The sequence below is a fragment of the Erinaceus europaeus genome, chromosome 14 (assembly GCF_950295315.1).
Source record: "Erinaceus europaeus chromosome 14, mEriEur2.1, whole genome shotgun sequence".
Classification (NCBI taxonomy): Eukaryota; Metazoa; Chordata; class Mammalia; order Eulipotyphla; family Erinaceidae; genus Erinaceus; species Erinaceus europaeus.
The window spans coordinates 56,187,269-56,200,159 of record NC_080175.1 but is presented as its reverse complement, the minus strand read 5'-3'; the positions used below and the strand labels follow the sequence as shown (position 1 = coordinate 56,200,159).

General features: G+C 41.6%; 1 protein-coding gene across 8 annotated transcripts in view; it reads left to right on the top strand.

The window, feature by feature from the left end:
• The window catches only part of GOLIM4 (golgi integral membrane protein 4), an 89,977-nt gene that overhangs the window by 40,905 nt on the left and 36,181 nt on the right, over positions 1-12,891 (top strand). For all 8 annotated transcript variants that reach the window (XM_060171918.1, XM_060171919.1, XM_016188082.2 and 5 more), the window contains exons 2-4: positions 7,604-7,678; positions 10,109-10,158; positions 11,829-11,882. In XM_060171918.1, coding sequence (XP_060027901.1) covers positions 7,604-7,678; positions 10,109-10,158; positions 11,829-11,882 — 179 coding nt within the window. The remainder of the gene's footprint in view (positions 1-7,603; positions 7,679-10,108; positions 10,159-11,828; positions 11,883-12,891) is intronic.

The window sequence follows — 12,891 nt, the reverse complement described above, 5'->3', positions numbered from 1 at the left end:
ACTTTCAATCTCCAAAGGTGCTTGGCACATGACCAGGTGTAATATAATATAGCTCTGAGAAGCTAAGAGAAAAATCTTTTTTCTGGAGAGTACATAAATTTCATCTCCCTATGAGAGTGATGATTACCAACTCACCACTTGAAAGACTGCCAAAAAGATTTCTTGTTTGAAAGGATAGATATCTCAAGGTAGCTAATATGATGCTTGTTCAGAAAAGCCAAATCTCAGTTAGATAGTGTCATAAATGGAAGCCCACATAGAGTTTTAGCCAAAGTAGAAAAGCCACTTCAACACCAGTTCAAATTGTTGCTTAAATTTCTTTAAATGACTTCCCAAACTGTATACATTAGCAAACTTAAAAACAGATACTTGTCTGAACTGTTACTGTCGTGAATTATACAGCTTTATTGTGGAGATAGAAAAAAATGCTGTGATTGTAAAGCAATAGAAAAATACCTAACCAAGGGGGCTGGGTGGTGGCACACCTGGTTGAGCGCACATGTTACAGTGCATAAGGAACCCAGGTTCAAGCCCCCAGTCCCTACCTGCAGGGGAAAGCTTTGCAAGTGGTGAAGCAGAGCTGCAGGTATCTCTCTGTCTCTCTCCCTTCTATCACCCCCTTCTTGATTTCTGGCTGTCTCTATCCAATAACTAAATAAAGATAATTAAAAATTACATATATATATATATATATATATATATATATATATATATGAAAAATACCTAACCATAATGTCCCTTTAAACTTGTTTTTTCTCTCAACATTCTGGAAGCTTCTGTATTTCTGGGGTATGACTTCACTAGGGCTAACCCTTTAAGCCTCTTTGCCAACTGGTGAAATATAGGTTTGACTTTTGTTACCTACTTGCTGTCCAGAATAGATGAGTTTTAATGAATCAGCAAATGTGGAAATCTAGTTTATATAAAATGCCAGGATATAAAGTATGGACAGGCACATGAGGAAAAGAATGGAACATCGTCTAAGTGTATTCATTTACCAAGTACTACTGTGTTGTTAAAGTTCAGGGCTCTAGTAGGCCGGGCTAGCTTCGCGGCAGTAGACAGAGACTCAAGGACACACGGCTGGGCAGAGAACGCAGTTTAATCTTTATTCACGAGTGGGCAAATCACCACACCATGTGCTTCTCTATCTTTCTCCCCCCTCCCCCCCCCGCGGCTGCGGCGGGGATTCTGGGAGTCCGTAGGGTTTTAGGGGCGGGGAGAAGGGGGCGCGCGAAACTAGCAGGGGCTAAACCACCACCTCCCAGAGGCGGGGCGGGGGGAGACCAAACCAATGTGAAGCATAGCAACAATTTCTCCTTTTCTTTTTAACTAAATGACCACAGTATCGGGTTTAGGGTGAACAGAAACCTATATCGTACAGGCATTTTTAAAAAAGAAACTGGCACAAACATGGAGGAACATGTAAGGGAGCAACAAGAACCAGTGTGCTGCCAAGGTAAGGCCTGAGGGGGACTTTTTTTTGCCTCTGGAGGGCGTTACTTGACTCGACGGGCATTTTCTAGCATGGGGGCGGGGAACGGCCTAGAGTCCTAAGGCAGCTGGCTGCAGTCAGTCTTTGAGAAACCCAGCAGCATAAACGGAAGCTGCTGTAGAGTTGTGTAAAGTGTCCAAGAGGTGTACCAGTGAGTCCAATAGAAGTGCCAGTCCAAAGTGGATATCCACCGAAGAATTGTCAGGGGGTGGAACGTTGTATGAGGAAGGTCAGCTGTTGGAATTCCACTTTTTTGTAGAGAAATTGACTGCTGCAATTAACTTACTATGAAACAAAACTTGTAGCAGGTTAGAAGTTTATCACAATTGATAACTCTGTTACAATTGGAAGTCTTTTTTAGTATGATTTTAAGGTTGTTTAAAGTTTAAACAATAGAATGTGGAAAGGTAAACATAAGAACCATGGAAAGAAAAAAGCCTCAGTCATGAGAATCATTAGCATAACCATAGCGTAATCTAATGTTTTTAATTGAGAAGGAATTTGAGTTTTACATATCAAAAAGTCTATTTAACCTTTTGTTACACCCATTGAAGACGGAGACACACCCTAGGTGTGTGCAGGTGTTTTTTTTAGACCAACTTAGTTAAACTATATTGATTTTTAACTAATTTTTACCTCAGACTTTAAATGTAAGTTAATTTTGTCTTTATGAGAATTATGTTGAAAACCTTTTTCATTTAACTGTCTGCTAAGAATATAGTCTTACAGTTACATTTTTAACCTTAAAGTTTACCAAACTTTAAACACACACGTAAACATGGTCTTTAATACACAAGGAGAGAAACTTTTGTTACGAAGACATGTCATTTTAAACATGAATTAAGATCTGTACTGTCTTAGCCGTTCGGGGAGTGCGTTGTCTAGTGGTGGCCTCTTGTGCAGCTTCAGCTCTAGGAATTGTAGGTTGCGATCTCTGGACGAATCTCTGCGTATTCTAGCTCATCTGCCTTCAGATCCGAGCTGGGGATCTCGGCCAGGGGGCCCAGTTTCAGCAGGGAACCCGCAGTCTCCAGGTGGTCCGGGATCTGCACAGACTTCATAGCAGGAGGGTGGGTGGGCCAGCCGTGCAGAAGGCGCGGGCCAAGGTGCCCCGGAGTGGCGGCCATGATGGGCTGCAGCCTTGCCTGCCATGTCTGCTGCCCTGATCTCAGCGGCCGAGCAGTGTGGAGGGAGCCCACGCCCAATGCCCTGCGCCACATGGCGGAAAGCCGGCTCCTGCGGGCTGGCATTGGGCTTCTGCGGGCTGGCGTTGGGCATAAACCACAGAATGGTCCAGAGATAAATGTTCCAGAAGCAGCAAAAAAGTCTCATGAAGAAAGGGCAGAGGCCTTTGGAAACCTCTTCACAAGCAGAAAAGAAGGCCATTGTAGATAGGTAGGCAAAGTCTTCACTGACCGGAGGGGATGCACAGGTCAGGTCTATGTGGGCGCCATTTGTCATTAAAGTTCGGGGCTCTAGTAGGCCGGGCTAGCTTTGCGGTGGTAGACAGAGACTCGAGGACACATGGCTGGGCAGAGAACGCAGTTTAATCTTTATTCAGAGTGGGCAAATCACCACACCATGTGCTTCTCCATCTCCCCCCCCCCCAGGCTGTGGTGGGGACTCTGGAAGTTCGTAGGGTTTTAGGGGCCGGGAGAAGGGGGCGCGCGAAACTAGCAGGGGCTAAACCACCACCTTGGGGGGGGGGAGGGAGACCAAACCAATGTGAAGCATAGCAACACTACTGAGTATCAGTAGCTATTAGAAATGGGAGGTTGTCGGTGAATACCCCATGAAGGTTTGTGCTACAGACAAGGACAAAGGAGTCATCCTCTTTAAGCCTCTAAGCCACGCATAGTCTATTCTCAGTCCTCCCTCCCTCCTGCCCTCCTGTACTTCCTTCCTTTTCATCTATTTTTGAATGCTTGCAAGCCAGTGTATAAAAGTTACCTTGTAAAATCAAGCAAACAAATGAGTATTGTCCTGATTTGAGCTTGTATTTGAATGGAATTGAAAGACAATTTGACACATAAGTCAAAAATGTCCTACATAGTATCACGTGTAAGGACAAAAAAGAAAGTAGGAAAAGATAGCAGAAGTGCTGAAGGTGGGAAGCAGGTATAATTTAATTTTATTTTTTGTATCTAGGATTGTTATTTCTGGGGCTTGGTGCCAGTGCTACAAATCCATCATTTTCCCCCGCCTTTTTTTTTATTTGGTAGGACAGAGAGAAATTGATAGGGGAGGGGGGATAGAGAAGGAGAAAGATACCTACAGACCTGCTTCACTGTTTGTGAAGTGACCCCTCTGCAGGTGGGGAGTGAGGGCTTGAATCTGGGTCCTTGTGTGAGCCCTGCCACATGGCATTATGTATACTTAACTGGGGTACATCACTGCTTGGTCCCTCTGATTTTATTTTTTAAATATGTTGTTTATTTTACTTTTTGGCCACCAGGGTTATCTCTGGGGCTCAGAGCCTGCACACAACTCTACCACCCTTGGCGGAGGCCATTATTTTATTTTATATTCTTTTACATAGAGAATGAGAGACAGAGGAAGAGAGGGAAGGAGACTGAGAGAGAGAGAGACATTGCAGTACCATTGCACTGCTCATGAAGCTCCCCCCACCCCTGCAGATGTCCCCCATGTAGTGGTCTTGGGGTCACACTGGGTCCTTTTGCATGGTAATAGGTTTGCTCTACCAGTTGCTGCAACTCCCAGTCACTATTTTCATCTTAGAGAGGTTGTCCAGGATACTGTGAGAAGGTTTCCTTTTGGCAGAGATCTGGAAAAATTAAGGAAGCCTTACAGCCAGGGCCACCCACCCCATCCCGGGGAAGGAACAATGGCAGCACCATTGCCACCATTTTGTGAGGAGGCAGTGAGGTAAAGGGAGACCTGGCACTTCATCCAGGGCGTAACCAGGAGGCTACTGTGGATGACATAGCCTGAACTAGGGGTAACACCCATACCCAGCTTTGGGGATCACTCAGTGTGTTGGGGAACTACCAGAAAGCACCCAATGGTATGCCATTTTTGTTGCAAAGGTTTGAGCCACATGTGTTCATCTGGGCTGATATCCTTGTTTTCAGAGTATAAGTAAGAAAACAGAGCTAGGTGATTAGCATTCCTGCTCCCAAGGGAAACAGTAAACGTCTCTGGATAAATCAGAGGGGTATAATTCCATACAGTTCTCACCACCAGAGTTCTGTATCCCATCCCCTCCATAGGAAACTTCCCTATTCTTTTTTTCTTTTGATATTTACTTATTTATTTCCTTTTTATTGCCCTGGTTGTTTTTATTGTTGTAGTTATTATTGTTGTTGTTGTTGATGTCATCATTGTTGAATAGGACAGAGAGAAATGGAGAGAGGAGGGGAAGACAGTGAGGGGGAGAGAAAGATAGACACCTGCAAACCTGCTTCACTGCCTGTGGAGCGACTTCCTTGCAGGTGGGGAGCCAGAGGCTCGAACTGGGATTCTCACGCAGGTCCTTGCACTTTGCGCCACCTGAGCTTAACCCGCTACTCTACCGCCCAACTCCTGAAACTTCCCTATTCTTTATCCCTCTGGGAGTATGGACCAGAAATCTTTACAGAAGGGGGAGGTCTGGTTTCTGTAATTTTTCTCTGATGGACATGGTCATTGACAGGTCAGTACATACCCCCAGCCTATTTCTATCTTTCCCTAGTGGGGTATGGCTTTGGGGAGGTAGGGTTCCACCACACATTGGTGAAGTTGTCTGCCAAGGGAAGTCAGGTTGGTGTCGTGGTAGCATTTGCAACTTGGTGGCTGAAAAGCATTAAGATATAAAGCGGAACAAATAGTTTAATAATCAAAACCTAAAGGTAAGAAAATAGCAGATGAGATTTGGGGTCTTCATGTTAGAAGAAGCTAGGAAGTCTATTTTAGGTATATTCTAATGGGCCATAACTTTACTAATTTTTGCCTGGGCCCAACAGCAGATGGGCTAAGAGTATCGTCTGGGAAGATTGTATCAGGGTTGGGAACAGGGCCAAAAAGCTGAATCAGGGCAGAGAGTAACTCCCAAATATGGAAAAGTATATAAATACCGTTAACTATAAACTCCATCGATCTGACCTAAGGCGCATGTCTATTCGTATTTAGCACAGAAGCCTGTGTAACCTCTGTATTCCTGTAGATCTGAGCTCACATTCCATGGTCATAGCTAGGGGCATTCTAGGCTGCACTCATTTCAGGAACCATGTTCCTGAGTGGCAGAGTATGTTGACCCAGCCTCCCTTTGGCAGTTTATACCATTATTGTTCTACATTGAGGGCAAGGTCCTATAGAGGCCCACAAGAGAGTTTACGATGTTGTTCCTGTGGAGATGACCAGTGATCATGGAGAGAAGGATCTGTTAGAGTTCTAGGCTTATCATATCTATGTGGGAATCTCAGGATTTCCCCATCATAGGTTTTTCTTACTATCTGACAGTTTCCATTTAAAAGCAGGCTTGTGGGTATCTGTCTATTTATTTATTTAGAGATTATAGTACCAAAGTTTCCTTCAATGCAGTGGGGGCTGGGACTCGACCCTGGCTCATGCACATGGCAAAGCAAAGAACTATCCAAGTGGGCTATTTTGCCCACCCAGGCTTATGAGTTTTCATATATATATATGAAATATATATATATGAACAAATATCTATATATATGAACAAATATATATATATATCTGTATATATATATATATATATATATATATATATATATTTGTTCTCTCCTCCCATTTCTTTCTTTTCTCTTCTTTCTTTTTTTTTTTCTTTTTTTGCCTACTGGGTTATTGCTGGGGACTGGTGCAGGCACTATGAATCCACTGCTCTTGGCAGCCACTTTTTCCATTTTATTGGATAGGACAAAGAGAAATTAAAAGGGGAGGAGAAAGAGAGACACCTGCAGACCTGTTTCACCACTTGTGAAGCAGTGTGCCTCCCTGCAGGTGAGGAGCCAGAGGCTCAAACCAGGATCCTTGTGCAGGTCCTTGCGCTTTGTACTATGAGCACTTAGTCTTTTGCGCTACTGCCAACCTCTTTGTCTTTCATTTTTATGGGGAAAGGGGGAAATAAAAAATATTTTATTCATTTATTATAATACAAAGGAGAAAGAACCAGAAGAGAAAGAACATCATGTTGTCATGTATAATGCTTGGAATCAAACTCAGGACCTATGCTTGAAAGGTCCACACTTTTACCATTGCATCATTGCTCAGGCTGTTATAGGGAAATTCTGTTTATTTATTTATTTATTTATTTATTTATTTATTTATTTATTTTGCCACCAGGGTTATTTATCTCTGGGACTTGGTGCCAGCACTATGAATCCATTGTTCCCAGTGGCCATTTTTTCATTTCATGTATGTGTGTGTGTGTGTGTGTGTGTGTGTGTATGTGTGTGTTTTAATAGGGTAGATAAATTTGAGAGGGGAGAGGAAATTGAGAGAGAAAGAAAAAGACCCCTGCAGACCTGCTTCACCATTTGTGAAGCATCTCCCTGGCAGGTGGGGAGCAGGGACTCAACCCCAGGTCCTACATGGTGATGTGTACATTCAACAAGGTGCACCACTGTCTGGCCACTATAGGGGAAGTTTTAAAAGAAAAACATTTTAAAGAAAACTCAGTTGCAGATACTATCAAGATTCTATCCTGACTACCCTGGGCAGATGACCTCATCCATGTGTCCTGGAACCTCACCTCTCCAGATCTAAAGAGAGCTGGGAGCTAGAATAGAAATGTGTGCTTAGTGCTATGAGACAGTGATTGAAATCACAGAAGTAGACACAGTTGTCCAGGAAGAAGCTACAGCCTCAGAATGGTTCCCTTTGTTGGGGGGGGGGGGAGGAGGGAAGGGCAGCCCCAGCCACAGAAATGGTTATGGGAAGGAGCAAGTTATAAAGGCTCATCAACTCAGGACTGTCTGTTTGTTACAGTTGTTGGAACCCCAGATGGGAAGCGCTGGGAACATACTCCTTTTAATTCTGAAAGACTCTAACCTCTTTCTCCTGTTTCTGCAAATTGATGTTCATTTGAATTTAGTGGAACTTATTCTTTGAAGACAAATTTTAAGTCTTTTCTTTTTTTCCTTCCAGTTGTTTATGAACACAGATCAAGATTAGAGAAATCCTTGCAAAAGGAAAGACTAGAACACAAGAAAGCAAAGGAAGGTAAGTTCGATAATGTCTGTCCTCAGTTTCTCTCCTACTGTTCTTTGAAGCCTCTGATACTTCCTTTCCTGTTTCATTTACTTATTGCTTAATGATTCCTAAGTCAATCTAGAGTCACTGTTACAGTTGAGCTGAGAGAGAGAGAGAGAGAGAGAGAGAGAGAGACACCACAAGCAGTATGCTTTGCCATGTGTAGTAAAATGATTTCAGCTCAAGACAGAGTATCTTCAGTAGAATCTCCCAGTTGGTTTGTACTAGCTTGGTGTAGTCCATTTATTGGCCACAAATATGTTTCATAAATTACAGCTTTTCCCCTAAATATCCAAACAAACGTTACTAATGTCTGTGTAACATGTGTCTTCATATCCATGAAGAAACTTCATTCATTTTCCCAAATGTAACAAATTATACATACATAATATGGTGGTTTTTTTTTTTTATGTACCTGTAGCTGTTTATCTTGTAAAGACTACCGTACAATCAGGGGTCTCAGTTTGAAAAACTCACATTTGGGTGGGGAAAAATAGCAAAGTGGTTATGCAAGATGTCTTTCATTTCTGAGGCTCCAAAGTCCAATGTTCAATCCCTTGCATCACCACAATCTAGAGTTGAGCAGTGCTCTGGTAAGAAAGAAAGAAAGACAGAGAGAGGGACAAAGGCAGAGACAGAGAGAGAAAGAAGAAAGAAAGGAAAAGAAAGGAAGGAAGGAGAGAGGGAGGGAGGAAAGGAAAAAAGAAAGGGAGGGAAAGGAAGAAATGAAGGGAGAGAGAAATAGACCAACATTTAATCTTAGTAGCAATTAAAAAAGTAAATCTGATTATCATAATTTTTACAAAAAGTGTAAGTTAGAAAATATTTTATTGGGAGTCAGGCAGTAGCGCAGCGGGTTAAGCACAGGTTGCACAAAGCACAAGTACCAGCATAAGGATCCCAGTTCGAGCCCCCAGCTCCCCACCTACAGGGGAGTCACTTCACAGGCAGTGAAGCAGGTCTACAGGTGTCTTTATCTCCCCCTCTCTGTCTTCCCCTCTTCTCTCCATTTCTCTCAGTCCTATCCAACAACAATGACAACAATGATAATTACAACAATAAAACAATAAGGGCAACAAAAGGGAATAAATTTTTAAAAAACTTAAAAAAATAACTTCTTTAAAAAATAAAGTATTTTATTAGCTATTTTATTAGCAATTTAATAGTGGTTTACAAGATTATAAGTTAATTACAAGATTATATGGAATATATAGTTACATACTACACCCACCATCAAAGTTCTGTGCCCCCCTTCCTCACCTCCCCCCTCGACAACCACCATAGTTGTCCCAAAGTCTTAGAGACAGATTGGAAACTTTTTTTCCCTTGTAAGTTTATGTGTTTCAATTATCTATAGTCCATATATGAAGGAAAACATCCAATAATTAGTTACCTTACCTTACCTATCTTACCTACCTATACCTAGCTTTGCTAAGTATAATCATCTCCAGTTCTATCCATTTTGTCCTGAAGAACACAGTTTCATCTTTGATAAAGTGCAGACTTTATACAGCTTCTGATATACACTTGTCTGCATTTATTTATTTACTCATGTTTCATGTCAAATCTTGAAGTCTAATTTAGGGACTCTCACAGGTCACCCTGGTGTGGGGTAGGAGAGAGGGTAGGGCAAGCACCAGTGTTGGTTGGGCTTTAATGATCTTTGGATTAAGCCGGTGTGAAGCATAAAAATGTAATGTCAGGAGGACACACAGCACACATCACCATGTATGAGGATCTGGGTTCAAGCTCCTGTTCCCTACCTGCAGGGTAGAAAGAAACTTCAGAAGCAGTGAAGCAGGACTGCAACTATTTCCCTTTCTCTCTTCTCTCCCTCCTTCTTTCTTTCTTTCCTATCAAAAAGAAGAAAAAAAAGAAAAGAAAGAAAGAAAGGAAAAATGGCTACCAGAAGCAGTGGATTTGTTTAGACCTGAAGGAGAAGTTGTCCCCAAGGACAACCATAGTGGAAAAGAAAAAAAGTAACATCATTAGAAAGCGAAAGCTTTGGCAGCATTCAGCATCTCCTTGTCTTTAAAAGTAGAGTGACTGAATAGGGCCATCTAGTGGGTAATAAAGCTTTAAGAGCATTCCAGACAGTGCGACTTCTCCTTCAGGTCCTGGATGAGTTGAGTGTGCCATCTTGTGGGGAGAAATGCCTGTCTTTGGATGTGCTCCCTGCTTGGTTCTTCCCATCTCCTCCGGCATTAATCTCGCGGAGTGCACATTTTAAATGTGATCTCAGCCGGTTGCAGTGTGGCTTTCATTGGTACAGATTGACATCTTTAAGTTACAGATAAATTACTTTCCAGGTCTGGAGAGTTGGCTGTTACTCCTCTAGCTAGTTAAAAAACCTCACACTGGGTTAACTTGAAGCCTAATTTCTCACTTCTCCTTTCCTAGATTTTCTCGTTTATAAATTAGAAGCACAGGAAACACTAAATAAAGGAAGGGTAAGTATTATTTCTGATTTTATTTTTTTTATTATTTATTGATTTTACCAGAGCACTGCTCAGCTCTGGCTTATGGTAGTGGTGCAGGGGACTGAACCTGGGACTTAGGAGCCTCAGGCGTGAGAGTCTCTTTGCATAACCAATATGCTATCTACCCTTGCCTCCTTTATTTCTGTCTTTATGAAACTTACAGGAGAGTGAAATGGAACTGTGGAACTTTATATTCTCTTGATCATTAGGATGGTAGGACTGATGTACATTTTTGCTGCAAAAAAAAGAGACTTTAAATACGTATATTTTAAGCAGGCTTTGCAGCCAGGAAGATGACTCAGTAGGTTGAGATGGAAATCACATGAATAGGCCTTGGTTCGATCACTAGCACCATATGTGTGGGAACTGTGCTGCGGCCTGTCTCTTTGGCTCATGCAGTGAACAAATACAGTTTCAAAGCAATAAGTAGATCCTGCCTTTGCTGATCACATTACAGGTCCATATCTGAAGATGCTCCTCTAGGGCACCAAGATACTCTGGGACCTAGAGGTTAGCCACAGGCTTGGGCTAAGATTTCACTCCTGAAATAAGCCCTTGACTTACTCATTTTCCTTTCTCTCTCTCTCTTTTTTTAACCGGATTTTTTTCTTTTACTATCTTTTTAAAATTTAAAACAATTTTTATTTATATAATGGAAACACTGACAAGAACATAGAGTAAGAGGGGTACAATTCCCACCATAAGAATTCCGTATCCCAGCCCCTCTCCTGATAGCTTTGCTATTCTTTATCCCTCTGGGAGTATGGACCCAGGGATATTGTGGGATGCAGAAGGTGGAAGGTCTGGCTTCTGTAATTCCTTCCCTGCTAAACATGGGCATTGACAGGTTAATCCATACTCCCAGCCTATCTCTTCTTTTATTATCTTTATTTACTTATTAGATAGATGCAGCCAGAAATTGAAAGGGAAGTGAATGATAGAAAGGGAGAGAGAAAGAGAAACATCTGCAGCATTACTTCACCACTTGTGAAGCTTTCCCCCTGCAGGTGCAGACCAGGGACTTGAACCTGGGTCCTTGTGCACTGTAATGTATGTGCTCAACCAGGTGCACCCCTACCTGGACCCCCCTTTCTCAGTTTTGCATTCTGTAAATTGCAGTTTCCTGGGGTTATGTGTATAGATTTTTTTTTTTCTTACTTGTTAAGCCTCAGGAAAGAAGATGTGTTTTCTCCTCATCTCTTGTAAGGCCATGTGCAGCATGTGCCACCTGGTCCTGTTTGTTTTATCATTTCTGTCCCAGGGTGCACTGGGCTTGAAGTCTGATCCATATTGTCTTTGTCTTCATTGTGTCTTAAAGCAAGTTCCTCCATTTGTCTGGACCTTGGCTCCTGAACTGTAAAAGAGGAAGGGAAACATCTCCAGGGGCTCCAAACTGCTGCTGTATGATTTCTCACCCCACTTTTTCATTATGAAATTCTAGCAGACAAATAAGAACTTTCAAACTTCATTTCTGCTGTTAAATAGCAATGACCCCAGAAACGTCCTGATTCAAATCTGGTCTGGAATGCATTTTGCTTGCACTGATGAAACAAATGAAATTCTCCTATTAAGAACTGTAAAGTGTATTCAGTTAGTAAGATTTGTTATCTCTATGTTAACTCTTTTCTTTTCAATTACAGCAAGATTCCAATAGTAGATACAGTGCATTGAATGTCCAGCATCAGATGTTGAAGGTGAGTAATTTAATGCTGCACTTGCATGAATAAATGGGAGAATCAAGTCAGTAACTGAAATGATCAAGAAAAGTTTACAGAATGTTGATTTACATTAAAATATGAAATAGTCAAGTCCGAGTTTGTAAAAGATGGTGTATAATTGTAATGCTCCACTATATCACTAAGCAAAGAACATCTTTTCTCTTGTAAATTAGGCTCTCTGATCTTCTACTTTTTAATTTTGTTCTTCTTTTCATACTGTAAGACATGTTTGTTCATTTGTGTTTTTGTTGGTTTACTTAAATGTGTGTAATGGTCTCCCTTACATGCTCTCTTTTATCTTAGACTCACTGGAAGCGGTAGAGCCATTAAATGGTTCCTTCATATTGTTAATATTTATGTGCCCACCGTGGGGGACACACTTTATATTTGAACTTTCTCCTTCCTCTGTTATTAGGTAGAACTCATCATTGTATGTCAGGTAAAAAAAGCAAAAAGATAAAGGCATAGTCATCATTTTCTCTAGTGAGTAGCAGCCATCTTTTAATTGGGGCTGCCATTTTGTAGAGATGGAAGACCCTGCTGTGTTCTCTAGCCTTTGCTGCCCACTTTTCTTTGGCATCGTACCTTGTTGTTGAAATCAAACCCTTTCTGTTTTCAGAGAGGCACTGCATAAAGTGAGCCATCCTTCCACATCAATCATACGGAGACTGTAGGATTGATCTAGATTGTGAGCCCAGTTTAGTATTTTAAGCAGGAGTTGGAGAAATGAAAATCAGTTCATGAGCAGTTGATTTATTACCTCTCTAAATGGAAAAAAAGTTCTTTTTTATGTCTCCCTCTTCCTTTAAATTAGTTTGCCAGGCAGACTGAAAAAAACCAAAGAAGGGAAATCAGAATTGTTTCTGGGAAAATACTAGATTAAAAGAGGAAGTCTGGCATATCCAGGAAAGCATAATATTCCATTGGCTATACCTTGTTCCCACAGTAATGTAAGACCCTGCACTTTTTTTTTTTTCTCATAGAT